Raw genomic sequence first — 26,352 nt, forward strand, 5'->3', positions numbered from 1 at the left:
ACTGCGCTGTGAGATATACTACTCACAAGAGGTAAAGAAAGACATACTACTAAAGAGATATATTACCTATATGGCATAGATACAACATGCTACAACACAATCCTGTGTGGCATAGATATAACATGCTACAACGCGATGAGACCTGCCCTACAGTATCGACCTGGATCCATATTTGCCGAACATGAAGGGTCACTTGGAGCCGCGACTGTCGCTGAGCGCTGTCTCCCTGACATGACCGTGATCAGCCCTCGCTGACCACACCTGGCTGATGAAGTTCTGGTAATTACCTGAAGGTCCAGACCTAAGCAGAAGACATGCTTCCTGGACGGGACGATCACATGAGTCCCTGACTGGACGAGAACTTGATGGGTTGTGATGAAACAACCGAAATTCTTCCCCTGAGACTGATTATGTGTTGATCTGTACGAGAACAGATGATGGCGGCCGCTGTGAAGCTTTCGCCTGGGACATTACTATCGATGTGTGTCAGAACTTGTGGAGATGGAGAGAATTATTTTTTTTTCTCCTCGAGACATGAACAAGACGGACGTCCTACACCTTTGTCCGTTCACATAATGTCATAGGCTTTCGCCTACATAGACAACCTTACGGTCGCGTCCGGGCCCCATCGCCCGCGATTACATTCGTTTTGCGGAATTCGAGGCGAATTCCAAGATGGTAGGGGAGGATGTGATATTCGCCCCAAGATTACCATATATCTTTCCTTGCTTACATCATGTTACTGTTATGATCGCACATCACCTGATGTCATTATGTTTGATTGTATATAAACTACTGTTATTCTATACTTAATGAAACATGCACTTTTACCTCCTAAGATCTCACCACCAAAGCGCAATATTTCGGCCGAAAAAAGGCCAGCCAAGAGGGCAGGGTCTTATTAGCCCTACAGGCTATTCAAAAGCACCAAGTCAAGTCTCTTCGTGCGGCAGCCAGGCTATTTAGCGTGCCTGAGTCCACACTACGCAATCGCGCGCGGGGTGTACAATCTTGTGTCGATATACGCCTAAATGGCCATAAATTGACCCAGTTGGAAGAGGATTCGCTTACTGAATGGATTATCTCTATGGACACCCGTGGAGCTGCGCCTAGGCCAGCTACTGTACGAGATATGGCCAATATTCTATTAGCTGCACGCGGTAGCCATCCCCCACCTACAGTCGGCAAGAATTGGCCATCAACCTTTATAAATCGACGTGAAGAGATTCGGACATGCTTCTCTAGGCGATATGACTACCAATGTGCCCTTAACGAAGGCCCTAAATCAATCAAAGCCTGGTTTACAGCTGCACAACATATCATCGATGAGAATGGGATCCAACCTGAAGATATCTACAACTATGATGAGACAGGCTTTACGATGGGCCTTATTTCCACACAGAAGGTTGTAACAAGAAAAGAATACTACGGTTGGCGATCTACTTTACAGCCTGGAAACCATGAATGGGTAGCTGCAATTGAAGCTATCTGCGCAGATGGCTGTTCATTACCACTATGTGTGATTTTCAAGGGAAAGGTTGCTGTTGCAAGCTGGTTCGATAACCTACCAAAAGATTGGCGATTTGAGGTCTCAGCTAATGGCTGGACCACTGATAAGATTGGTTTACAATAGCTAGAAAAGCTATTTATCCCATCAACAAATTCACGGGTCCGTGGTCGTTTTCGGCTATTGATTCTTGATGGCCATGGTAGCCATCTTACACCCCAATTTGACCGAATCTGCACTGAAAACAACATTATCCCACTCTATATGCCTGCACATTCATCACATCTATTACAGCCACTAGATGTTGGTTGTTTTGCAGTGTTGAAACGTACATATGGTCGTTTTATAAGCGACCTTACACGTACAGGCTATAACCATATCGACAAGCTTGATTTCTTAGCTGATTACCAGCGTGCCCGACAAGAAGCTTTTCAACCAACTAATATTCAGAGTAGCTTCTTAGCTACTGATATAGTACCAATTGATGCCGAAAAGGTGCTTTCTAAATTAAATATCTCTCTTCGAACACCTACACCACCAGGCAGCCGACCAAGCAGCAGATCTAGTCAATTTACACCCAAAACACCTCGAACTGTGGTTCAGCTTCAAAAGCAAGCTTCAATGCTTAAAGGTCTTCTAAAACAGCGATCAAACAGCCCTCAAGCCCGTCGAAATTGATGCTAGATCAAATCATCAAGGGACACTGTATATCGCTACATAACACTGCGCTACTAGCACAAGAAAATGCCAATTTACGTGCAGCGAATGAGAAGAAACGACAGAAGCGTACTCGATCAGCTAGGCAGATACCCTGTGAAGAGGGCTTGACTGTTGAAGAAGGCCTACAGCTACTTACGCAGGTGGACTTGCCTGTCGAAGCACCTGTGGTCGAATCACACACCCAGGTTGAACTACCTATTCAGCCGAATCAGCCAGCCCCTAGGGCTCAGCCTAGGTGTAGTGGATGTCGAGAGGTTGGACATAAGACCAATGTATGTAAAAATCGTATTTATACCTGAATTTATCGGTGTTGGGTTAAAATATTTGAATTTGAATTTATCTAATGGCGATGGGTGCGCGGTCCGACCGGGAATCACGTTAGTTATATTATAATACGATTACTAACAGTATACTATGATCTCAAAGCCTAAAGCTTAGCTACTAGAGAGAAATCTAGAGACCTATCTATTAGATTTAAAAGTGATATATATGAATAGCAATTTTGTGTGAAGGGCTGTAGCAAGACTTGATTCAATCTAACTAGGCCGGCATGCTGTTTACTTAATCTTGAAGAAAGGAGCTTTCCGTGTATGTTCGTGTGTCAACATGTGTGGTCGGTCACGTGCTTCCGTGACCAACATAGGGCTTCGGCCCGTGACATTTTGATCAACAGTACTAACCGAAATAGGAACCAAGTTCCCTTGAATTACAGAACGCAAGACTTAAAAACATCAAACAGGAAGTACTTGATCTCATTCATCACACGATCGAGGTCTATTATGCAGACCAAATCAAACAGATAGACTAACTAAAGTATGATCTATCAACACTCACAAGGTAACAAACATATCAACTTGGAAAGAAAGAAACCCTCAAATCTGGAAAATCAAGGGCGATTTGATGCAAGATAGAAATATGGGGCATCGTATGTTTCTTAACGATTGAGTTGAAAATTAGACATCCTCAATGACAAAACACTCTTTCAACGTGACTGAGCTCGTGGTTACCACATTCGACTTAAGTCGGCGCAGCGGAGCTTTCAATCTCAGGGTTTGAGCTCCCAAGGCATTTTCCCAGGAGGTCCACTAATTGGGGGGTAAAAGGGACATGGCTCCTCTAATCCATTTGTAGGATCTATTCCCTTCCACCATCCATAGGGACGAGAATAATCAGGATCCACCGAGTACTGTATATCAACACTGGGCATGAGAGCTTGGTCACCACCGGATGCGTTGCTCGAATGCTTGCCCAGAAGACCATCCCTAGACTTGGCTATATACATCTTTACTTTGCTGCCAATGACTTCAGGCGCAGTTCCAGTATATAGAGCGGTTCGCAAGAAGGGACCATTTAATCGAATATCCTGGCCAATGCCGCGTTCCCACGAGAATTCATTATGAATTCCACAAGCGGCTGTCGTCCAACGTTCTCCCATGAACTTGGGTGATGCCTTTTGTCCAGGCTCCCTTTCTACCATATTAACCTCTACCGCTATATGCAATACGACAACGGAAGCGCCGTTTGCTACATTGTGTATAGCATATCCAAGAATATGATCCCAGGGCCAAATCTCAGTATCTGAAACTCCTAGCATCTTTTGCATATCATCCTTGAAGATCATCATTATGCTTGATCCAGTATCATCCAAAAAGTTCATATCTACCTCCGGTCTGAAATCGGCCTGATGCAAATTGTTGGATGTCTTAAGTCGAACAGTATGGTTTAACTAAATATTATAAGTTATCAGAAATATTTTCAACTTCCAAGGCCTGAGATCGTAGATTTCATTTTCTTCCTTAGTGGGTTATACATATCAATACGTACAAATATTTGGCCAACTTGATTTCGTTCATCAGAAACATGAACTGACATTGTAGGAATGGGCCCAGGTTTCTCGGGAGATATCTATCAATGAATCCAAGAAGGGTGAGTTTTAGTCCTTTCATTCTATGGAAATCTTGAAAGCCCTTGGAGGCATCATAGCTCATGATCACGCTCACTTACACACTCAAGCCAGAATCCCGATCCCTTCCTATTTTCCGCGGTATTCAATCTCCAAAAGTCATCCCAGTTAAAGCGCTGAGGACCCGCAAGAAGTTCACCATTACACCAAAAGGTGACGTTGCCGTTCACCTCAAGACGCTGGGACTGATAAGCATTCATAATTGCTCTGACATTCAGAAGTTCTTTACAAGGATCTCCTTGACGTTCCAATTCCTCTTCAATGATCTTCAAGCTTTCTAAGCGACAAATCGTGGGCCAGCTGAGTCCCGGTGCGAGCGCCATAACTTTTCTAGCTTTGGTCAGCCTGTGTCTCTCAAGTCATTTGCAATATTCACTGGTCATACTGTTGTTCCTGGAATCTCTTTTCCAACGCGGCCAGCTTTAGTGTATTGATTTGAACGCAGACACCTTGCGCAATTCGGTACCGGCATCTCTCGATTCGAGTTTCAAGATCAGCGTAATCGACATCACAATCGGATATTGAGGGGTGACCTGGAGCTGGTCCAGGATGTCCAATTATCTCTTTGTCACGCTTTTTCTTTTCTTCTCTGGCTTTGAATCTCTTAACTCCGTGCTCTTGTGTTTTCCCTTTTTTCGACTTTGCCTGTTTCGAGTAACGCTTTTCGATCTTTACAGGGTTCTCGGAACTAGTCGGGGCAGTAGTTGGAGCACTGGATGCCTCGCTCTGATCTGACCATATGGCTTTGGATTTAGCGCTACTATCTGTAGTAGCGGTACTTCCCCGTTTCTCACGAGTTTCAAACCACATGACGAAGGTTCAGGTATGTGTCGTCGAAGAAAAAATAAACAGAAACAAGAAGTGGTTCAGTTTGTAGAAGTGCTCTTGATGTTGATTGAGGAATGTCACTTTAGGAGTCAGCCTATATAAAAGCATACATTTGAATGGGAATTCTAGAAATCTAGGGGCATAGATATGGAGTGGACTGTGGAACTACTATTAAGTCTTTGGTCTTTGAAGCTAAAAGAAGATATTTAGCATGATAAAGGAGGTCAAAAAGTTGAAACATATGATCAAGTGCACATTAAAAGGAGTAGACAGACCTTCCATGGATATAAGTGTTGCCTCCCAGAAACGTTGAAAGGAATCTTTGAATCTTTGAATATTTGTTTTAAGATGAGGAGATGTGAGGGTATGAGGTCGTCAAAATGAAGATACGACTAGAGCAGAAACCAAGAGAGAAAATTTATTTTATAATTGGAAATCACGAAAGGAGAGTGATAAGCTTCAAAGGGCTCTCAAAGGGCCATAGTATAGCCACTGTTTATCTTTTGCTTTCATCTACTACCCAATGCTCATATTGCCACCCAGCTTGCAAGACCTTGCAGAATAATCCATTAAACAAGAGTCGCCAGATACTAAAGATACATTAAATTTTAAAACCTACTTTACCTCCAAATTGAAAAAAGAAAAAAAGTGACTTTAATAGGTAAAACAATTTTCAGATTAAACAAGCAGAATTACAACCAGGGCCTGATCAGATAGTTTACTATAGTAAAAAGTTTAGGTGGAAAGACCAGCATACTAAGGGAAACTATTCATATCAAGTAGAAAACTGTAGTTTGATCTATGCCAAGCAGCATTGGAACATCAGATAGGAAGCCAGCTGATGGGAATGATTCTATCAATAAATCAAGAGAAAGAGAAAGAAAAGCATAAAAAATGGAGGGAAATGCCACAATAACATGTGACAATAAGATCAATAGGTCTTTATCTCCTTAGAAAAACCTGGCTTTGAGGCCAAAAAGCCAGATATCGCTAATTTAGACGGCTTTGTTAGGACTCGACTCCCATGACCCTATTGATGAAAAAGCACTCCAGGCCAAAAAAGGTCACCAAGAATGAAATAATTGCCAGGAAAAAAGAACATGGTCAAGGTTATAATATTCTGCACTATCATATCTACAAACCCAGAATTTTCAACAATTTCCGAAATACTCAAAGCTGCGAGAGACCTAATTGCTATTTGTGAGCAGACGGCGATTTGATTGATTTTGTCCATTGACCGAGCCAGTTTTTTCGGCACTTGTTGTAGCCAGCTCGTGTTTATATTCAAAAATTGGGATATAACCTCCAGGACGTAAGACAGAAGAAATTCTGAAGGGCGTCTGGAGAGTCTATGGCACGGAGAAAGGCTCCATTGTATAAACACTGTCAACGGTCCAATCGCCAAAGTTCTCTAGCTGATTATAATCTCTTTTGCGGACGACCTGATCTTTTCAGATCCTACGACGATCCGGCGCCATATTGAAACGGTAGAAATTAATTTTAAGCGGATTTGGCGATGCCTTGGCGTGTCTGAAAATAATCGAGGGGGTGGATTCGTATGGATGAGCTTCAAGAGAGCAAATGTTCCTTGGAGGAGAGTAAGCAATGTATCAGAGGCCATCTAGATGCTAGCGGAATAAACGGAACAGGATGTGATAATATCAGAGGTGGAGGATGATGACTTGGAGGTGAAGATAGATTAGATTATAGGCTCACTAGTTGGTCAAAATCTATGTATGCTGTACGTGTATGTGATCTACGGTGACGTGAAGGTGTCGGAGGAAGATGCTTATGAGAGAGCAAGGTGGATGTTTGGTGATATCTACAGGGGGAATCAGTAGACCGCTGGTCCCAATCCAACAGAAGGTCTAAGTGACGAGCCAAGTCGCCCAATCCACTTAGTAATAGTCCCAGAGCTCGTAAACGAATAATCTCCATAGGATTCAAACATTATGGATGATTCAAGACATCTAGATGTTTGACCTTTATACATAGTATGTATATATATATATATATATATTGTAGTGGGGTGCCCTGTCCCCTACTACACATACTGTACGGGTATGATATTTCGGTATTGTTCATTCCTTACGTTATGTTATGTTGTGTTATTGTACGTACAAAATTGGCGTTCGATACTAGAAGACAATACACACTCCTACACATCTCTGATCTGACCCCTACGGGTAGTCCGGACATATTGTCTTTGTTGGTTGGTGTTGTTCTTTCAGTCTAACTGGATCGACCCGTGTATCTCAAATACACTGTCTCACGGTTCCCCTCTTTAATATATATACATAATCTAGATCATGATGTCACCTATAACTTGAAATATATACTCAGTAAGTATCATGGATTCGAGTTGTACTCCACATTCGGCGCAAACCGCATCTTAACAGCCCCAACATCGAAGACAGCGACAACATTCTTAAGGAATGTGTCACCCAAAATAAAGATGTCCTCATGAACATCGTCACCACCGTCGGTAATATCAGTAAAACATATTTCCTTGTCATCATAATCTTGGCCGTATGGGAGAATCATGTCTAGTGGGTTGATTGTGAATGTGTTGCCGTTGATAGTAACACCGTGGGTTGGAGGAGTGGCATTACAGGCAACACGGTAAGTGCCATCGGCATTCTTCTTGGCTGGAGGGTCAAATGCAATGGTTCACTGAATTGGCGACCGAAGTTGGGTAATAGTTCAGAGTCGTACCAGAGTCAACCTATTGAAGGGAAGAGTAAGTATTTAGTTTTTTAAATGAAGCCCTTGAGGATTAGTGAGATATTTCTTTTACTATATACTGTCTGCGCTTGTCTCCAGCTTTGGTGTGATTCTTGTCATTCGCAGTCACATCGTCAATGTAAATCGTGTAAAAGTCCCAGGTCTTTGGATATCCCTTGATATCAGCGACTAGAATATCGGTAATAGTCCAGGTATGGTTGAATTTGATCGGGGGTAGGCCACCAAGTGTAAAGTAACCGGAGTCACCATATACATTGCGAGAGATAGCTAGACTGAAATATGGATCCACCAAGTCGTGCTTATACATATTTGTGAAGATAGAGTCATAGCGATGCTGTTTTGATATGGTAATATGGTATGCGGTCGTCCTGGCTTTTGTTAGAAAAGCTCACATAAAGCATGGATGGTGAAGATACGTACTCAGCAGAATAAGCCAGACCAACAAGACCAGGTGTAATATTGTCACCCTCCCAGGCAGCCTGAGTCATGACTCCAACCTCTTATCTCATGTTGATACCAGCGAACGTAACACTCTCGTTGCCCATGTATCCGTAGCCAAATTCACCATCACCGTAGCCGATATCAAACAACTCGCCAGGAAATTTCTTAAAAGTGCTGCTGGGGATATATAGTTCCGGCCCAAACCCGCAGCTTGCCTGCAATGTCCGGTTGTGAGTTTCTAGATCGTAACACTTGAAAGCAGACTGGGGCACCCAAGTATCGCTAGATCCAGTATCCAGGATGACCTCAAAAGTCTGATTTCCGAACGTGATGGAGGTGGCATACTCCTGACCCGATAGCAAAGAAGTCACATTGGCCGTGTTATGTCGATCCTTGAACTGGTAACCGGCACTGCGAGTATTGGGGCCCTTTATGCTGCACTTTCGGAGGCTAATGGTGTGAGGGGATTTGTAAGTGGAGATCGACAAAAGGCAGTCATTATTGTGAGTCTGTAAAGTCCTTGTATCGAGAGGAGCTGCTGTGGCTGTTAAGGCTAATATGGAGAGAGCCACAAGACCAACGCTGCCAAGCATTATGAAATATTGCAATGAAGGAGAAAAAAAGAAAACTGATTGATGAGATAGAAAAGGCTGTATGGATGGAAAGATGCTTTGAATATTGATTGCTTCATGGCGAAATACATATGCAGGCTTATCTTTTATTAGAATCTATTCGGCTGAGAGTATCCACTGATTATCTGCAACCCCTCCTAGATGAGATGAGTAAGACCCAGCTTACCCATATCCTATGGGCTGTGGATCAGATTAGTATGAGCCTCTCCAGGATTGACATGGATTTGGCCAATAAAATGTAAGATACTGCGTCTGATGCAGCCGACGGGCTTGAGGAGGATGGTGCCCAAGACCCCGTGTACATGAATAAATTTTGCCCTTCTCCACTCATCCATGCATCATGACCGGTGAATTGCATCCGAGATAAGTTTTGCTGGTGATATTTTCAGAATTTTGACAAAGTTTGTACCGGTCGCTTCCTTTGAATCGAAAAGAAATGATCAAAAAATCAGAATAAAATTACTCAGACGGCCGAGTCGCAAGGTTGTTGAACCCTTTGAGGCTTGGAGTCTTGATCTGCCCCAAAAAGTTAGGGATGACAAGTTTCGAGGTTCGCTTGCATCACTGCAACGGGAAATACCAGGGAAGCCATACTGAAAAGAGGAAAAAGGGCCATCTCCGCTTGAGAACGGTATATTTCCCAAGCGAAATGTGAATAGGAACAAGTTAGAAAAAGAAAACAGTGCTGTCAAGGTGGATTACTAAATATAGATTTAATCAATGATTAATTCGACGTGGAAATTTTATGGAGGACATTCGAGATTTAGATCAAAATCATCTATGAGATGATACACAAATCTAAAAGCCAGAAAGAACTGAATGTTTCAAAATAGAAATGGAAATATCATCCGTTCAAAGAAGATACATATAACCACTATACATCTCGCAAAAACACACCTGGTGACTAATCTGTCATATTCTGAACCAAATTTTGAGGTGGGATCTCTCCCATATCAGCATCTCGTTTAGTACTGGGACGAGTGAGGAAAGACTCGTAGAAAACTTTCAACCTTAAGTATGTATCTTGCACGTCACGTCCATAAGCATCTTTGATCATAACGCCTGTTGATTCTGTCAAGGCAACACCGTAGCAATCTTTAGTGAATTCATAGAATTGAAACAAGACAATTTCAGCAATCGTGACATCTCTCTGCTTTTCGCCGCCCCATCTCACCTCCTCAGGACGGTACTCATTCTCCTCCATCCAACGTTCGATTCCCAGAAGGCCGCGTTGAAGCCACTTAAACATTTCATGTGCAGCACCGGGCAAATGAATGATTCCTGCTCCTGATCCAAAGATACGAATCGGATACCAGGACTCAGTTAAACCGTTCGCTTGGTTCAAAAGCTCATTATATCTGGCCCGTAACAAAGGGTTTATATCATCCTTCAGAGGGTCTTTGAAGTTCGCCTGCAATGACTGAAGAGGTAGACTGGGATATTCATCAACTGCTGGGAGTCCATGTTGCTCAGTCCAGCACATATCATCGAGAAATTCCATAATTGCGATCGATTGCTTGATATATTGGCTCATTTGGCGTTATGTCATTGCTATATGGTATTATGAGGATAGGAAGGCTTCCAGGTGGTCTTGGTGGGAAATTATCAGGGGCTTTGTCACCAGATTGAACGTCAGAGACTGAAACAATGGTCAGCAGAGAGGAAGGGATCGCCCTTTTGCGGAGATAAAGGATGAGTCGCCGGGGATAAGATTGCCAGGGGTAGGCATATATGAGCCATGGCTTAGATGCCACCGTGTTGAGGCTCTGCATGATCAGAAAGTATTATTTCATGGACTCTAAGAACAAAATGAGACGGGGATAATATCTTCACAATATTTTCACATGCTGCGAAGAGTGCTGACTCTTTTGAATCAAGATGCGGAGACTTTTCCACGAGATCGGAGACATGTTCAGATCGGGCCATTCAAATGTTACACCATTTACGTCACTCGTACAGCTTAGACAATTAATATGAGATGGATAATCCTTGAATACCAAGTTATTTATTAAGAAATTAGACGATGTTGGCACTACGAATATCATAAATGACGGGGACCGTTGAGAGTGATGTTCAGGCCCCTCTAAATATCAGCAAACTTGGAACGAAACCTATGTATAGCGGTTTATAATCTATTATCAGAAAGAAAATTGAAGAATGATTGAATATATCTAGTTCAGTAAATAGCTATGACCTGAAAATACAATCTATTTCTGTTTTTATTCCCTGCCATATGATCATTGTAACATTTGATTCTGTTGGGCTTAGAACGTGTCTTTTTGGGGTAAGAAGACCGCAAAGCATTTTACTACAAGTATCTTCGCTCCAATTTAGTATGAGTATATTAGATTTGAGGAGCATGCACTTGATATACTAAGTTCAGCATATATTTCAAGTGCCTAGGTGGGCAAGATTATTTTTATGAGGGTGTGGATCATAGGAGTAAATTTTACCTACGCATTTTCTTGACATGTTTCAATTCTCTTTGACCTCATGATGTTCTAACCCTTAATTTTGTAGATATAAATAGTAAATTAACAACGATTGATTGTGTGGCTTAATTAATATTGGCCTGTACTAATCATAATGCCCCTGTAAGTACTGAAGACTCGGAATCTCACACCTGGACACCAAAACTTGAACTTGAACCATCTACATCGCAATCAAATAATAAACACAACTAGATCTTTATCTAACTGTCTTCACCTTTCAATTTTCTAAATTAAACATGGGAATTTCCGAGAGTGACATTGATAGCCCAATCTAACATAGGATAACTGTATCTAGAAAGAGCTCCCCTTGTTTTCTCTAATGATAGAGCAGACACATATGAAACTGGATGCTTTCAATGACATAAATAGGAACAAGGCCTATAGGGGGTATCAGAGAGGTTTTTTGGGACTCAAAAAACCTGTCGTTCTCAATCTAGTGTCTCTGTTCAAAACAAAGGAGCCCAGAAATATTTTTAGTGATTTCATTTATTGATAGTAGTCTCAAGGTTTCAAGTTGTGGATAACGTAATTACTGAATGAATGAATGGGAAAGTGGGCACTATATGGATCAGGTCAGATACTAAAAGGCTTCTTCTCTCACTAGAACTTATTTCCTAACAATTTCGTTTGCTTCTTGAAATACCTTCATCTATATTGTTTGATTTGACATCCTGTGAAGATCTATTCCAGCAAAACCAACATGCCACAACAAAAGCAGGGAACAAAGCGCGTCAACTCTGAACCAGAAGCTGATGGAGCTGCACTCAAGCGATGTGGCATCAAGCCGTATACCAGGTGGCGTCACGAAGGCCCACCCATAACTGAGTATGAGCATATTCCGAAGGGCTGGAATTCAGATGACAATGATATCCACGAGGAGTGAGGTCCCTTTCACCATGAACATGGCAGAGCTGTGATAACTAACTCTCAATATAATAGTGACATTCTCGCTAATATCGAAAGGTGCAAGAATCGAATCGAAGACGGGATCATGCCTCAGTGGTGGGAGAAGACTCTCAAGAAATATGAGCGATTTAAGGCTGAAATTGATAAGGAAATTCAAGAGAACAAAGGTCTTGATCTATACGTGATTTATCGTCTGAAGGATCTCGAAGGGATGAAGAATCAGCTCGAGAATAATGGCGATAAACGAAAGTTACTTCCAAATATCAATGCAATTATCAAAGCATATAGATCGGACGAATTAGCATGGCAAGATGGGTTAGTGACATATTGGGCGAAGGGTAAAAATGTTAGTGGTCAGCCAAAAGAATTCACCTGGGAAAATTATGATTTCTATTGCAAAAAACATGGCGGCGGGTCCAAAGACTTTTGGGTGGAAGGGGTAGGTGATCCATAAATAGCATATATCCCTTGAAATATTGGTAGGAGCATTCTGACTCTATTAGCTTCATGGTCCGGGTTCCTTATGTTCTTTTCCTGTCGTTGCACCTAATAACAGAGCCTTTAATATTGAGGCAAAGGACCCGCAGAGTCTACATGAGGTAAAGAGATAACAATATGACTTTTTGATCCAATTCAACTGAGTGCTTTGTCTTTAGATTGATTTCACTCTTCGAATCCCCGCTAGAGCCACAAAGGATGATGACAGCGAAGACATTCAAAGGGAATCGGAGGAAGAGGGCAAAACCAACGATGATGAAGAGGAAAAAAGCAGGGATGATGAAGACACGAGCATAGAGCTGAACTTCTTAGATGACACTGGCGCCGCAGTCATGGTCATTTATGAGGACGACTTGGAAAGGATTGAGAACAAAGCCCACCAGACCGCCACAGTGGTCGGAGGTGGACGTTTAAACGGAATTTTTAGCCATTCATTTATTGTAATTCATAGAATTGAGGTCAATATGCGGGATACTAAGGGCAATTACCTGGCCCCATGGACCACAATTCAAGTTGCTGTCATCGGGGGTGATCGCCCCATGAGTTGGATGCGTCTCAGTGGGCCATGGATGAGACATCGCTTTTTTGTGGGAACTTCCCCAAATAAGCGAGGTCTGTTATGCGTTGCAAAGAATAAGACCCTTTTCAAGCGTTTGATAGAAGCGATCCCTCAGAAAGAGGTGGATGGGAAAATCGCCGACCTTACGCTCTCTTCAAAAGCCCCAGGTCACTTATTTGCGTTTCCTCGTGGATGGGAATTAAAAATGGCTCGCGGTGAAGTTATTGGAGATCCTGCAGATAATGATGATAACGTTGAAGAACCGGTACCAAGTATTGAGCAGTGAAATTGCTCAGATTAGAAAAGAGACTATACGTGTTTACTTTTTTTTATTTCCAAATAAATTCAATATTACAGAGAACCGATAATCTAATGCGTTGCTTGGTCACCGATCATCACCATTCAAATGTTTGTGGTTTCAACTTGAATATTAGGAAAAGAGAAATTCAAATGCACTTCTAAGATCATCTAAGTCTATACTCCGTATCTCTGCTCAGGCAGCTGGATATCCGAGCTGATAATAGGTCTGCTTTTCTTTTCGCTGGGTATGTGCCGCCTGCTAGTAAGAAAAAACAGCAGAAATAAACTTGTAGTCATCCCATGTACGGCCCACGAACAAAGCCCCAAAACTCTAAGAATAGAGACTATTAGTTATGAATTCTCCTTAATTATGTAGGATAAATCTCATAGTATGCTCAGACTGATTTTGCTTAAGCCTGAGGGCTTATGCTGACTGCCAAATCTTGGGGTTTCAGCTGGGTAAAATCCAGGGGAACACACCCACAGTCAGAAAACCGCCCACGTTCGCACTTGTTTTGACAGAAGAAAGCACAAAAATGAAATAGCATTCAGTATCATGAAGGGGTTTGGAATCTGCTTCCCTACTCTTTCTCGCCAGTCTGATGAGTTCTGGATATCTTTGCATGACGGTTTATACTGTTGGGCCTAGTTTTTCGCACTTAAGCCATTCATCGACACCACATTTTTTCATAGTCCTCTTTGAGGGCTTACTTGAAGTGTTCTATGAAATTCTGAAGGGTATGGGGATCTTTTTGGGCTTAGCTTGTAGGCATCGAGAAACATTTTCATATCTATGGTTTTTCTTAGATCTTCAGGGGCGAAGGAGGTTCAAAACTCACTTTCTAGAAGGCCGACACGGGAAGTGGGTTTCCACTTGTCATCGTTGGCGAGAGTAAAACTTGAATCAAATCTCGAGAACTAAATTTCATCAATTATGGTAGCACTTAGTGATTCAAGTATCTTCAATACCTCATTCAAGCTAACGTTCACCACTCCATCGGGAGGGAAGAAATGACAATGGATCTAAATATGATCAAAATCAGATCTGTTAAGGTACTTTCGAAACTTACAGCAATCTTCAAGTCCATATACTTCAAGCCGCCGGGTGGCAAGCACTGATGTACTCTTTCACTGGATGTGGCCCTGGAACGCCTTTATGTTTATCTCGAGAATCTTTCAAGGTAGTCTTATAATTATTATCCCTTCCTGAATGTTCTTCAGTATATCTTCGTAGGATAAAACAGTTTTAATTGAAAAACCAGAAATGGTATCTAATAAGAGTTCTAGCACCATCTTCAATATTCTGAGAAATGATACTGACTATATCCTGTAACTTGCTAGAAGGAGTATGCACCATATGGAGAGACCAAGCTAATAGTTGGTTTGATGCTAATCACAGGAGATACCTGAGCAGGAAAGCTTAGGATTCTGCCAGTGGAAGCCTGATTTTAATGTTAGCAAATATCCTTGCCGATGTCCCGTGTGTTCAAAAATTACCTCAGTTCCGAGAGCGATTGTTGCAAGATTAAGAGATAAAGCGATAGCACTCTCCGAAGATGACCTCTGAGGGGTCCTGGTTCTCATGATGACCAGCCAAGCACTGTTCACCAACTGCAGATCATCCCTTAGGCGCTTTTCAAGACTTCGATATTTTACCTATTCAGTCAGTGCTATCTTTCCACGGATGGCAGCCCCTTCGTTATGAAGTTGTTTGAATGACCATTTCTTTATATTTAGGAATTTCATCAAAATAGCACCAGCGGCTATCTCTTCATGACAGAATTAGAGACAACCCGTCAAAGATCCTGATTGTATTGTCTCTTACTGATAGACCTCAGTCCACCGGTTGTCAAGAACATATATTTCATCAGAATTGAAACGCCATGTAGTACGCCTGATGAATTGCCCTCTACCCTCTCTTTGTATTTGTATTTGTCTTTGGCAATTTGAAGAACATCTGGATTGTTCTCAGTTATTGCATTGAGGTTAGAGCTCAGCTGCTTGATCCGGTTTCATAGAGGTTAAGCAGCGCAGGGCAAATTCGTACTCTTCTGGGAATAAATGATGCCAACAATTTTCTGAACCAACCCCTTAATAGAGAGGTGATCATGGCCGAACCGATTAAGAGTTTCGGTAATAGACGTGTCCTCCAGCTTGATCGCCATGATGAAGAGGAGGTATTTCTCAAAGAAGAAAAGAAGAACTTGGAAGAGAGGGAAAAGAGATGGGAATAGAGTGACTCCGAAGGTTAAGTCGAAGGATATAATAATGGACATGATAATGATTTTTAAGTACCCAGATAATTAGAGCTTTTGGGAACAAAGAAAATCCCAGCATCCTTCACGTGAATTCTGATCTGTTAAAGTTATAAAGTCGCTATTAAGGAAATAAGTCAAATTATGGCCAGGCAGCTAAGAGCAGCGGCTCTCCATAGCTCCCGCTTATAAAAGAGCTAAATTCAAGTTCTTATGTTCCAATGTTTCAACTACATACTCAGTGCTTTATTTTTGCACTTTATCTACATCACTTTCTAAATCAAGGGCAAAACATGGCGGGTGACATATACATAAATATGTCTGAAAAGGAGAATTGACGATTACTAGTATCACATTGATTGATTGACTTCCTCTAGCTAATACCTACATCTAGTGTCAAAGGGTATTAGTAGTAAATAGCCTATCCTCGTGGATAAACCCCACCTCTTCATCCCCAGTAGATCTGGATATGGGAAATTGTGAAAGAAGAACTCCAAGGCTAAATCATCTACTTTCCACCACTTTCCCCAACTCCCCTTAGTCCCAGCACTCCCAGACACAGCCCTCATACTCCGTACTCCCATCATCTGTTTCTGGCAGTGAGGATTCGCCAGAGAGGAGTTCCACGGCTGGAGCACCGGTTGTCTCCAAACCACCAAGCGAGACCATCAACACAGCAGTTGAGTTCCATACCGTGTCATTGTAGTAAGACATGACGTCGTTCGCGCGCTGGACGAGGTGTTGCAATTCCAGTTGGCATAGATCTGGTTGTTTGCTCAGGCCATGAGGAAGCCAAACGCCGAAGATCTCGTTGGTGTCGTCCGTGTCCCATCCGCTGTCACGATTCTCACTATCTCGCTCGCGCTTACGTATTTTCATTTTTGGGAAGAACAAACTCGTGCATTGGAAGTATCTGCCCTGGTCGATGTTGCCGATAATCTTGGAGGTTTCAATTTCAGCGATGAGGTCTGGGATTTTAGCACCGTGACGAGAAATGACAGTTGCCAGCCTAGGTAAGTCCGTGTTAATAATTTTTTTCAGTCATATTTTGAGTGAAGAGGTATGGATGACATACCAGTCAATATCAGCGTAAAAGTATGCAGTCTGGCAAGGAATGTTTAAGGTAAAGGGATGTTCGAAAAGTATCCGGATAAACGGGAAGCAGCAGAGCAGGCGGGTAACATTCTCGGTATGGGCAGAGACTTGTAAGAGGTTCATACTTGGCGTCAAGCAGTTTAGGCTAACCATGTCTTGGTGGAGAAGATGACAGAAAAGAGCCCAAACAGTTGCCTGTCGATACATGCGCCAGTACAGGTTGGCCAACAGCCTCATCCAGTCTGGAGACTCTGCAGTCCAGTGCTGGTAAACGCCAAAATCAACAGCGTATTTCTGATCAGTAGAGGTCTGGGTTTTCTCATTCTTGATCATTTTAATAGTCTCATTTTGAAGAATACGAGGATCGTCTCTTGCCAGGGAGTACACCTGATGCAAAAGCTCGTGGTGGAAGATGGTGTGTAATTTCTGCCACTCCATTTTAGTGCTTCTGTAGTGCGATGAGCCGCTCTTAATTTCGAGAGTTTGAGAATTAGATCAGTGGACTCAAGTCTTCAAGTGAATAGATGGTTTGGTATGAGTAGACTATTCAGAATCCAAGAAGAAAATCAGTCAAATTTGGATACTGGGTACCTTCAATATTTTCTGCATGTTGGTGGTGAAAAGTAGTCCGTCAACATATGGAATGGACATCCGGATGAAGTTGAATCAAGTGAAAGAAAAACATGGAAGTAAGGGCCCTCGGCGTGAGGTGAATCACCGAACTCTCACTTTGCACGTACTGCACTACAACAATATACAAAGGAAGTTGAACTGATTCATCTCTATGCTTTTTGCCAGCACTGTCTGAACGCCATAAATGTTGATTCCTATTTTTGGTCCTGGGTCGTGCTTGAAAGTAATCTATAATCTGTCTACAATCTGTGTATTATAACGCTTACTCCAGCTCAATAGTGCCAGGGGGCTTGGAGGTTCTAGAAAAGTTGTGTTAGCTTAGGGATCAAGGGGAATAGAGGCAAAGACCTCCACTTACAAATCATAGACGACACGGGCCACACCTTCGACCTCATTGCAAATTCTGCGAGAAACCTCCTATAGTGCATAGGTTAGTAAATAAATAATAAAGTATTAATAGCCATTTGGGAAGGGGTTAGAATCGGTCGAGTTCATAGTGTATCCCAAGTTGCTTCAAGAGCAGCCCTAGCCATAAGAAGCACGTGACTTACCGCGAGGAAAGCGTTGTCGAAGTTGAAAACCTCAGCGCTCATGAAGTCCTTAGTTTGGACAGCACGGAGGATGATAATATAGCCCCAAACGCGCTGGTCACCAAAAACACCAACACTACGGTTGGTATCGAGACCGGCAAAGGCTTGAGAGATCTGGGAAAGAAGGATTAGCATGCATGATTCTTCCCTGTATGATCTAACTTACTTGGTCGTAGAGACCGGCCTCCTTGATCATGCTGATGAAGATGTTGTCGGCTCGGCGGGCAATCTCGACTCGCTCCCGGGTAACATCACCGAGAATACGAATGGCAATGCCGGGTCCGGGGAAGGGGTGGCGGTTAACTAGGGACTCGTGGATGCCGAGCTGACGACCGATTGCCTGTAGAAAATTTAGAATGTTTGAACGTAGAAATCACCAACTGGGGTAGGATTTAACATACCCGCACTTCGTCCTTGAACAGAAGTCTAAGGGGCTCAATAAGCTAGGCAAATTGTTAGCCTTTGATGCGTTTGTAAAGGAATTACAGGAATAGCAAGTGTACTTACACGGAGACCTTGCTAAAAGAGCCATGTTGTTAGTAGAGTCAAGAAAATTACATCATGCCAGTGGAACTTACGCCGTTCATCATACGCTACATACTGATTAGTAAACATATTTTTTTTCCTTAGGGTGATGATATAGCTTACCTCAGGGAGACCGCCAACGTTGTGGTGGGCTATTTTTAATGTCAGTTTTGCCTGTTTTTCCGCTGAACAAGATTTCGTGTGCAGGGGTTTGGTCGCGAAATTTCATTAATTTGCTTACTCTTAATAGTGGCGGAGGGACCACGGAAGCTCAAAGACTCGATACTAACATGGTATTAGTTCAGATCCTACATTGAGCTCAAAAGTGACTTACACATCGGGGTAAAGTGTTCCCTGCAAGAACCATTCGACCTTGCCGCTGTTGGGTGTGTTCTCAGCCTCCTTCTCGATCTGGCGGACTCCGTTAGCTGACTGGATGGTCTGTGGGAGCAGGTCGAACATACTCTAATAGCCTCTTGCTCGAACAAATCAATGACTGTGATGTTGTCAGTACCCTGCCATCAATCCATCCCGGACAATTCCAAGTACGTACAAGAGGATCCAATGATCTTTCGCTTCTTCTCGGGATCAGTAACACCAGCAAGGCGACTCAAGAAAAGGTCACCAGCTTGAACAACTGTGAGGTTGATGCCAAGGTGTTTGCCGAGAGTCTCCTTGACCTGATCGCACTCGTTGAGACGCATACAACCATTGTCAATAAGGATAGCCTTAAAGCGGTCACCGATAGCCTCGCGCATGAGGGCAGCTCCAACAGTGCTGTCGACACCACCGCTAACAGCACCAAGGACGAGGGCACGGTCACCAACAAGCTCGCGAATACGAGCAATCTCAAGCTGGCAGAAGTCGCCCATCTTCCAGTTTGCTTGGGCTCCACAGATATCAACACTGAAGTTGCGCAGGATATCGGTTCCGCAGGGTGTCTAAATCAAATGTTAGAAGGGGTTTTGGTGAATTGCCTTGGGAAGAAAAGACAAACGTGTTCAAGCTCGGGGTGGAATTGGACACCTAGAAGAATTGCATTAACATTTCGCCTTGCCGATAATCAGGTCAACTTGGGCGAAGACAAACCGAAGATGGGCTTCTCCTCGTGAGCGATACCAGCGAACTCTGAGTTCTTAGTGGCAGCAATGACAACAAAGCCCTATTCGAGTCAATAACAGTGCCCTGGAAATTCTAGGCCAAGGTGACACACAGCAGGTAGGGTGACTAGCTTGTCAAAGTGCGACATGAAGACGGGAACTTCCTCGCCCAAACCAGCGAAGAGGCGGTCGACATGGCTGTTGATCTTGGAGACCTTGAGATCGGCGTGGCCGTACTCTGCGACGAAATGGTCAGAAAAGGGTTGATATTGTTTTTCAAAGCGTGGCAAACCTCGGGCAACTCCGCGTGCAACATTCTTTGAGTCGATGCGCCATGCGATCTCCTGGCAACCATAACTGCAGAATAGTATTAGTCGCATCCCAGGACCGATTTTGGATGAATCCATACCAGATACCACTATAATTTACATGTCAGTCTAGATTCAAAGTTTCAGGAGATGGGTTGAAAGAAAACTTACAGGATAGGGACATTAAGGTCAAAAACAGCGGGGTCAACATCTACAGATATGAGTACAGGAAACATGGCGTTCGGGGAGCGGTAAGCTTACGGGGTGAGCCCTCATCGTAGACAGAGGAAGGACCTAATAATTCAATCAGACCTCAACACAAGCATCTTGCGTTCAGATTGTGCATACCTCCAGAAAAAACAATTCCCTTAGGCTTCCATGTCAGATCAGCGATCTTGGTGGTGCATGGAAGCAGCTCAGCGAAGACACCGAGGGCACGGAGACGACGCAGAATAAGGTGGCTTGTTTGAGACTTAACAACCAAAGTCAATATTTGCAATTTGAGAAGTCTTATGAGTCATGTAGCGGTAAGGAAGGTCCGTTATCTGAGCCAGGTCGAAAGAAGGGAAATGGGGCTGTTGAGTTGTACATACGCCAAAGTCGAGAACGAGAATAGTCTAGAAGATCGGTAATTGTCAGCGTATGCATTCTTATTGCGTCCACGATTCGATTATGCCTATACGCCCTATCCAAGGGTAATCGACCGCAGGTTGCGGGGAGCGGGGAGGAGTTTCCAGGCTCGACATTCGCACTCTTGGTGGGATGGTGAGGGTACGTACATCGAAGCTGTTGTGGGGCGCTTCGTCCTGAATTTTGGAGGTCATTATGATCGTAGTTTTGGCGGATTATCGGGAAAATTGGCAGTGTTCCCAAAGTCAAAAAATGTTGAAGCTATTGAAAGTGGAAAAAAATCATGTATGGTACCGCCTTTGAGACCGCCTCCCAAAAGAGATACCGCCTTTAAAATTTTGTGACTCATTACAGAAATAAAGTCTATTCTTATGATCCTGATAAAAGATAACTCGGCTAGGTCTTGTCTCTGTCGTCTGCCATGTATTTCTAGTATAGCCAGACTGTCAATAATGAGGTGGGGAGCTTTATTGTAGATGAGATAATCTAGTAAGTTTTTATGGTGGCAATATAAAAAAGTTTTACTATTCAATGACCCCTCTATCTTAGCCCCTCTTACCGCTTTCAGAATGTTTGCAGTGTTTGTATATCTCATCACAAATTGAATAATTCTGCCACTATGGAGTATTTTATGCATTTTTTCTGCCACCCTTATTGCCACATTTATACGGAGTATCTACTACCTAGGTAAGTAGGTACGAGGATTGGGGATTTTGAAAATGGTGTTGACACGTAGATATCATACATGGATGTAAAATATTTCTTACTATATGAAAAGACATACCCTACTAAATCCAATAGCAATATATTTTAGGGCTAAAATATATCTCTCAGGATAGGCATATAGGTAAGAGAAAAATGTAAAATATTTAATCATCAAAATATGTTAGATTCGAAAATGTGTTCAAACTACAAAACATATTCCAAAAAAAGGTGTACCATCATGATCCTGATATAGGCCCGGTAACTTTCACCTTACCTATTTGGGAAGGGCCCGGGCAGCTTCATACTTCATAGGTACTACCTTCCAAGGTTCCTTCCTTCCAAGGTTATTATTGCTTTACAATGCATCTTTTTTTTCTTTTGATATACACTGGGCAGGATTCGCATGTGGTCACCGGTGCACCATACTACTAACTGACCGGCGTGTGGCTTAGGTACGACTGAGCGGACGGAAAGCCCTCCACGGCTGAAAATGTATATAGTTCCCGAACTTCTGTTCTATCAAAATGGATTACAATTTCGATCTCGCCTGGGGGCCTGATTGAGCCGAAGAATTGAACAGATAGAATTGAACAGATAACTATCATACCCTACAAAGGTTGTTGATTTGAGCTTGTGTTAGCTTCGTCTTGTAAAGACTACTAGTCAACAGCGCCACGAAGAGGCCCAAGCTCGTTGCTGTTGGGGCACGAGACTCGGCAATGCCACGAAGCGAGCACAACGCTTGACGACAGCCGTAGAGCATCTAGGGGGCTTTAAGTCCGTCGCCTGCCTTGCGACACCAACGGGCTCTCGCTTAGCCCCGTGCGCTTGAGAAAATGTGTTTGAGGAGAGGAGGTGAGAGGAAGTGGAAGTGGGAAGGGGAGATGAGAAGGGTAAGTGCGAGGGTCACTATTTATACCCTTTACCTCCCGATCCCAGATCTGTCAATTCAATTTTAACTAGACCCAACTGGGAGGTAAACAAACCGAAAAGAGGACCGACTGAATTGTACTTCTACAATCTAGGCAGCCAACGCCCAGAGTGGTCGCCCGCTCCATTCACAGCTAACCTCAGGCTACAGTCCAGATAAGGTTAAGTTTCTAAGATACTAGTACCTTTTTGCTACAGCTTCAAATGCAGTTTGCTTTCTTCTATTACTGCCCAGGTGGAGATCATGTTAACACTGTGGCATCTTTCTCAGGTAGCCAGTCTCGCCGTCAATATGATAATCAATTTAAATCTTGGAGCCTCTGTGTTCCCATCTCCCAGGCAGAAGTTCTAACAGTTGATAATATTCAGAACAGGCAGTCAGAATAAAATCCAAGTTACCACAATAGTAAAAGCAGAGAACTCAAACAGGCCACCTGAGTCTAGGTCATGTGTGAGATATCCTTAGGTACGGCAGCGGACGGGAAGCCCTCTTATCCACACTCTGTGGTCCTATGTATCAGACACTCATTGAAAGATGTAGATATAGACATAAATAAGCAATAAGAAGTGTAAGTGCGAAAACTCAGGAAGCGTTATAGTCCCAAACCGTGAGTTGGAACTTGCCCGAAACCAGAGAATTTTCCTCGGCAATTTCAAATCGATGATGATTCGTAGTCCAAAACTAGGTGGATATCGTTTAAAGCACGCTTATAAACTCCGAGTCTGGGATTGTTCAAGTTGAACTTATAATATAGGTAAGAAGAAAGAATTTGCGCAGTATATCGCACAATCATGAAATTTAAAAGTAAATATTAGACCGGCTTACTCAAATCGATCAATACCTGACACAAGGAGCTTTGCAGTCAAAGAAAGAAGATTATTCACACTGAACCCTCTCCGGTGTTTATCTCGGTAGGCATCAGCCCGTGCTTTTGTAACCTCCCATCTAAGAGATGAGGCTTCTTTGTCTCTCTTCAGACCCTCATAAACCATCGCTAGGGTCTCCATCGCATCAATTGTCTCAGTGTTTCTTTCCCCCAAAGACTCCCTCTTGGCCTCGAATACAGCTTGAGCGAGGAGCTCAGCCTCTTTGAATAGACCTAGGCGACCGTACATGATTGTGAGATTACCCATCGAACCAATCGTGTACAGGGTTTTTTCTCCCAGTGTTTTTCGATAATACTCAACGGCCTCTATGCCATATGGAAGAGCATCCTCTAATCGGTCCACGTAGGTGTATATGGATCCGAGTTTCACCACACTGAAAAGCGTGCATTGATGCTCGCCACCAAAGATTTTCTTGTAGGACTCTAACAGCGCAACTTCCATTTCTTCAGCTTCTTTCAATTTGCCCTGTTCGATGTAAGCACCCGAAACCGAGCTTTTCACGATCAATATGCTTGGGTGGTCCTCGGGAAGATCCCTTTTCCTGAGCTCGAGTACCTCTGAGAGTAAGGCGAAACCTTTTCGGAACCTTGTCTGACCCTTTTCTAGATTCTGCGCGTTGGTGTAAGATATACCAAGATTTACTTCGACTACAAGTGTACTAGCATGGTGTTCTCCCAATGAAGCCTTTCTGATCTGGAGTACCTGCTCCCACAAACTCTCTGCGTCTTTAAAGCGGCTTTGATAGTAATATATCTCAGCAAGGTTGTCTTTTGCCTGCAACGTAACATGGTGGGAAATCCCAAGAGCACTTTCACAGGTCCTCAGTAGTCGGGAAAGTGACTCCTCAGCATCATCACGTCGACCTTCGAGTAAATAGCTCATAGCTTGAAGTATACCACTGGAAATGGTATGTGGATGTTCAGGTCCGAGAATCTTCTTGAACGCTATCTTTGACTTGGTCATCAGTTCTTGAGCTTCCTGGGGATTTTTGCTTGTCTGCGCATACTCCGCTCCTCGATAAAGAAGAAGCGCCCAGTCTTTTAGCCTCTCTTCGGAGTTTGGGCGTTGGGAGAGTGCCCTTTGGACATGCTGGTAGAGTGCACGGCATTTTTCCCAATGGAGAATGGGATCGCCAGTAGGGAATGCACGAAGGAGATTCCGAACAAATTGAGATTTCCAAAATTCTTTTTGATCGTGGACATTAAGTCATTTCTGAACAGCCGTCTGCACCAGACTGTGCATTTGGACAGTTCCCCCATCCTGGCTAACTGAGATAAATGAGTATTCCCGGAGGATCTAAATGTCATCTTCAAAATCAAGACAGTGATCTAAATTGATGGAGTTGTCATCGTCGCTTTCATCTGGTGCATCCCGGAGTAGAATTTCCGGGATCCCTTGAGCGTCAAAGAAGCTCATCAGCGCGAGAAGATCTGCAGCTGACTTTCTGCTTTCTCAGATATGATCAAACGACATCTGCCACGTTACCAGGATAGAGCTCTTTGCCTCCCAGTCTCGATGGAGATTTCCGGCTTCGTGTTCCAGAAGTTTAACTCTCTTCCGATCACTCTTTTGAAACCCCTTCAGATACTGAGTCACGGTGAACCGAGGAACAAGCTTGGTAATGTACGCAGCGGCTTGGACAACCGCAAGAGGCATACAAGCGAGAGCTCTCACAAGCTTAGTGACATCACTATCCTCATAGTCTTGCTCTACTCTGAGTTTCTTTCTCATGAGAGCCACTGAATGGGACTCATCCGGGTCTACAGTAATTATATTTTGTGCGGTCGCATACATCTCCGCAACAGTATAACTTCGTGTCGTGAAGATAACTGAGCCATGTTGACATCGCGGTAAGAAATTGGAAAGAGCCACGCCTGGAGATGGCACTCGGCGAAGAAAATCATCATTATCGAGGCTGTCCAGGATCATGATCCACGGGCCGTGCTTGGAATCCTGAAGCCAATCATGAACAAGTTTGAATATATTTGCATTTGGATCTATGCGAGCGGGAATTTTGACTCTATCTGCGAGTAAGCGATAACTTAACTCAAATCGAGCCGAGCTACTGGCATGAATCCAGAAAACCCATGTGTCTGGTGAGTTGTGGGGCGTCCGATATGCGTGTTCAATAGCTATCTGAGACTTTCTTTGGATTTGGAAATCAGCACCTTGACAAAAGAAATATGGGCTAGATTCGTGCTCACCCGATGCCACCAGGACCTACAAGGGCGAGTCTCGCTGCAGGCTTGGAGCAAATATCGGTCACTTTTTGTGATAATAAACCTGGTTCAATGAAATCGGGGTCTCTATCAAACGGAACTGTAGAGATTGGATTCGGAGCCTCGGAATCATCTAATACACAGGAGGGGATTAGATCTCACTGCTCCATGGCTATTTCGAGAGTTGGCTCACCTGGCGGCAGATGAAACTGCGCATTGATACTCCCATAGTTGTTTTCAATTTGCAATCCGTAGTTAGGTCCCCAAAATGAAACCGAAGATGCCATAACCATGACATCCCTTTTGAAAATTCAACATGAAAGAAGGTTAAGGAATTTTGAAGAAACTTGAACTTCTTTGGCCCCTTGGTTTGTCACGCATTTCAGCCCCGCACTGATTATGTGGGGCGAGAGACCCTGCTCTAAATATGAGAGATGTAGCATTATGCTTGAGAGGATGTACCGTAGGATCATTAAGCATAGAAAACTAGATATCGGGGAGAGCGTGAGAAGAAGTTCTAACGAGATGAAGAGCTAATAATAGCAGTGAAAGTGGTCCGAACCTTCCTCTCAAACCTGTATCAAACTACATCTTTACCTAGGTAGGCCTCACGCGCGCTGACAATTATTCTATAGCATGATCTCCATGTAAACAAAACACGCCAATTTTCCAGAGACTTTTCAAAAAGTTCTGACTTGCAAATTTGTCTTCAGGAAAGAAGAAGGAAAAAAAACCAACCTCGTGGTCAATGTGCGCGTTTGATTCAATATTTGAATTTCATTAAGTAATTTGCGATTTTCATTGAGATATTGATATCTACATAGTTGGTTGGTGGAGATTTGAGTAGCTTGGTGGCTGGATATGCTCCGATCCTCTCCAACCA

The 26,352-nt window shown here is 43.3% G+C and overlaps 7 protein-coding genes across 7 annotated transcripts; 1 reads left to right on the forward strand and 6 right to left on the reverse strand.

The window, feature by feature from the left end:
* Positions 1-3,272: 3,272 nt before the first annotated feature.
* Positions 3,273-5,000, reverse strand: N7483_009092 (uncharacterized protein; the record flags this gene model as incomplete). Its single annotated transcript, XM_057092519.1, has 3 exons — positions 3,273-3,953; positions 4,232-4,520; positions 4,576-5,000. 3 exons carry the CDS (start codon positions 4,998-5,000, stop codon positions 3,273-3,275), a joined length of 1,395 nt encoding a protein of 464 aa, XP_056943693.1.
* Positions 5,001-7,367: 2,367 nt separating this feature from the next.
* N7483_009093 (pepsin-like aspartic protease) lies at positions 7,368-8,797 on the reverse strand (the record flags this gene model as incomplete). Its single annotated transcript, XM_057092520.1, has 5 exons — positions 7,368-7,666; positions 7,734-7,743; positions 7,816-8,131; positions 8,184-8,242; positions 8,294-8,797. The coding sequence occupies 5 exons, from the start codon at positions 8,795-8,797 to the stop codon at positions 7,368-7,370; spliced, it is 1,188 nt and encodes a 395-aa protein (XP_056943694.1).
* Positions 8,798-9,740: 943 nt separating this feature from the next.
* Positions 9,741-10,337, reverse strand: N7483_009094 (uncharacterized protein; the record flags this gene model as incomplete). The annotated part of the gene is made up of 1 exon (XM_057092521.1): positions 9,741-10,337. One exon carries the CDS (start codon positions 10,335-10,337, stop codon positions 9,741-9,743), a length of 597 nt encoding a protein of 198 aa, XP_056943695.1.
* Positions 10,338-12,028: 1,691 nt separating this feature from the next.
* N7483_009095 (uncharacterized protein) lies at positions 12,029-13,577 on the forward strand (the record flags this gene model as incomplete). Its single annotated transcript, XM_057092522.1, has 4 exons — positions 12,029-12,207; positions 12,268-12,673; positions 12,738-12,833; positions 12,891-13,577. The coding sequence occupies 4 exons, from the start codon at positions 12,029-12,031 to the stop codon at positions 13,575-13,577; spliced, it is 1,368 nt and encodes a 455-aa protein (XP_056943696.1).
* A 2,806-nt stretch (positions 13,578-16,383) lies between these two features.
* Positions 16,384-17,379, reverse strand: N7483_009096 (uncharacterized protein; the record flags this gene model as incomplete). Its single annotated transcript, XM_057092523.1, has 2 exons — positions 16,384-16,855; positions 16,922-17,379. 2 exons carry the CDS (start codon positions 17,377-17,379, stop codon positions 16,384-16,386), a joined length of 930 nt encoding a protein of 309 aa, XP_056943697.1.
* Positions 17,380-17,836: 457 nt separating this feature from the next.
* Positions 17,837-20,921, reverse strand: gua1 (GMP synthase (glutamine-hydrolyzing); the record flags this gene model as incomplete). Its single annotated transcript, XM_057092524.1, has 19 exons — positions 17,837-17,873; positions 17,933-17,991; positions 18,126-18,278; positions 18,331-18,504; positions 18,566-18,607; positions 18,672-18,683; positions 18,743-18,757; positions 18,813-18,841; positions 18,931-18,974; positions 19,024-19,100; positions 19,154-19,185; positions 19,243-19,630; positions 19,687-19,715; positions 19,779-19,851; positions 19,903-20,207; positions 20,359-20,391; positions 20,446-20,569; positions 20,691-20,714; positions 20,877-20,921. 19 exons carry the CDS (start codon positions 20,919-20,921, stop codon positions 17,837-17,839), a joined length of 1,695 nt encoding a protein of 564 aa, XP_056943698.1.
* A 2,263-nt stretch (positions 20,922-23,184) lies between these two features.
* On the reverse strand, positions 23,185-25,762 carry N7483_009098 (TPR-like protein; the record flags this gene model as incomplete). Its single annotated transcript, XM_057092525.1, has 6 exons — positions 23,185-24,434; positions 24,486-24,518; positions 24,573-24,690; positions 24,736-25,396; positions 25,455-25,602; positions 25,663-25,762. The coding sequence occupies 6 exons, from the start codon at positions 25,760-25,762 to the stop codon at positions 23,185-23,187; spliced, it is 2,310 nt and encodes a 769-aa protein (XP_056943699.1).
* Between the last annotated feature and the right edge of the window lie 590 nt (positions 25,763-26,352).

Source organism: Penicillium malachiteum, assembly GCF_028827825.1.
Source record: "Penicillium malachiteum strain IBT 17515 chromosome Unknown utg000004l:1.0-4883003.0:1.0-4884900.0, whole genome shotgun sequence".
In the NCBI taxonomy this organism is placed as follows: Eukaryota; Fungi; Ascomycota; class Eurotiomycetes; order Eurotiales; family Aspergillaceae; genus Penicillium; species Penicillium malachiteum.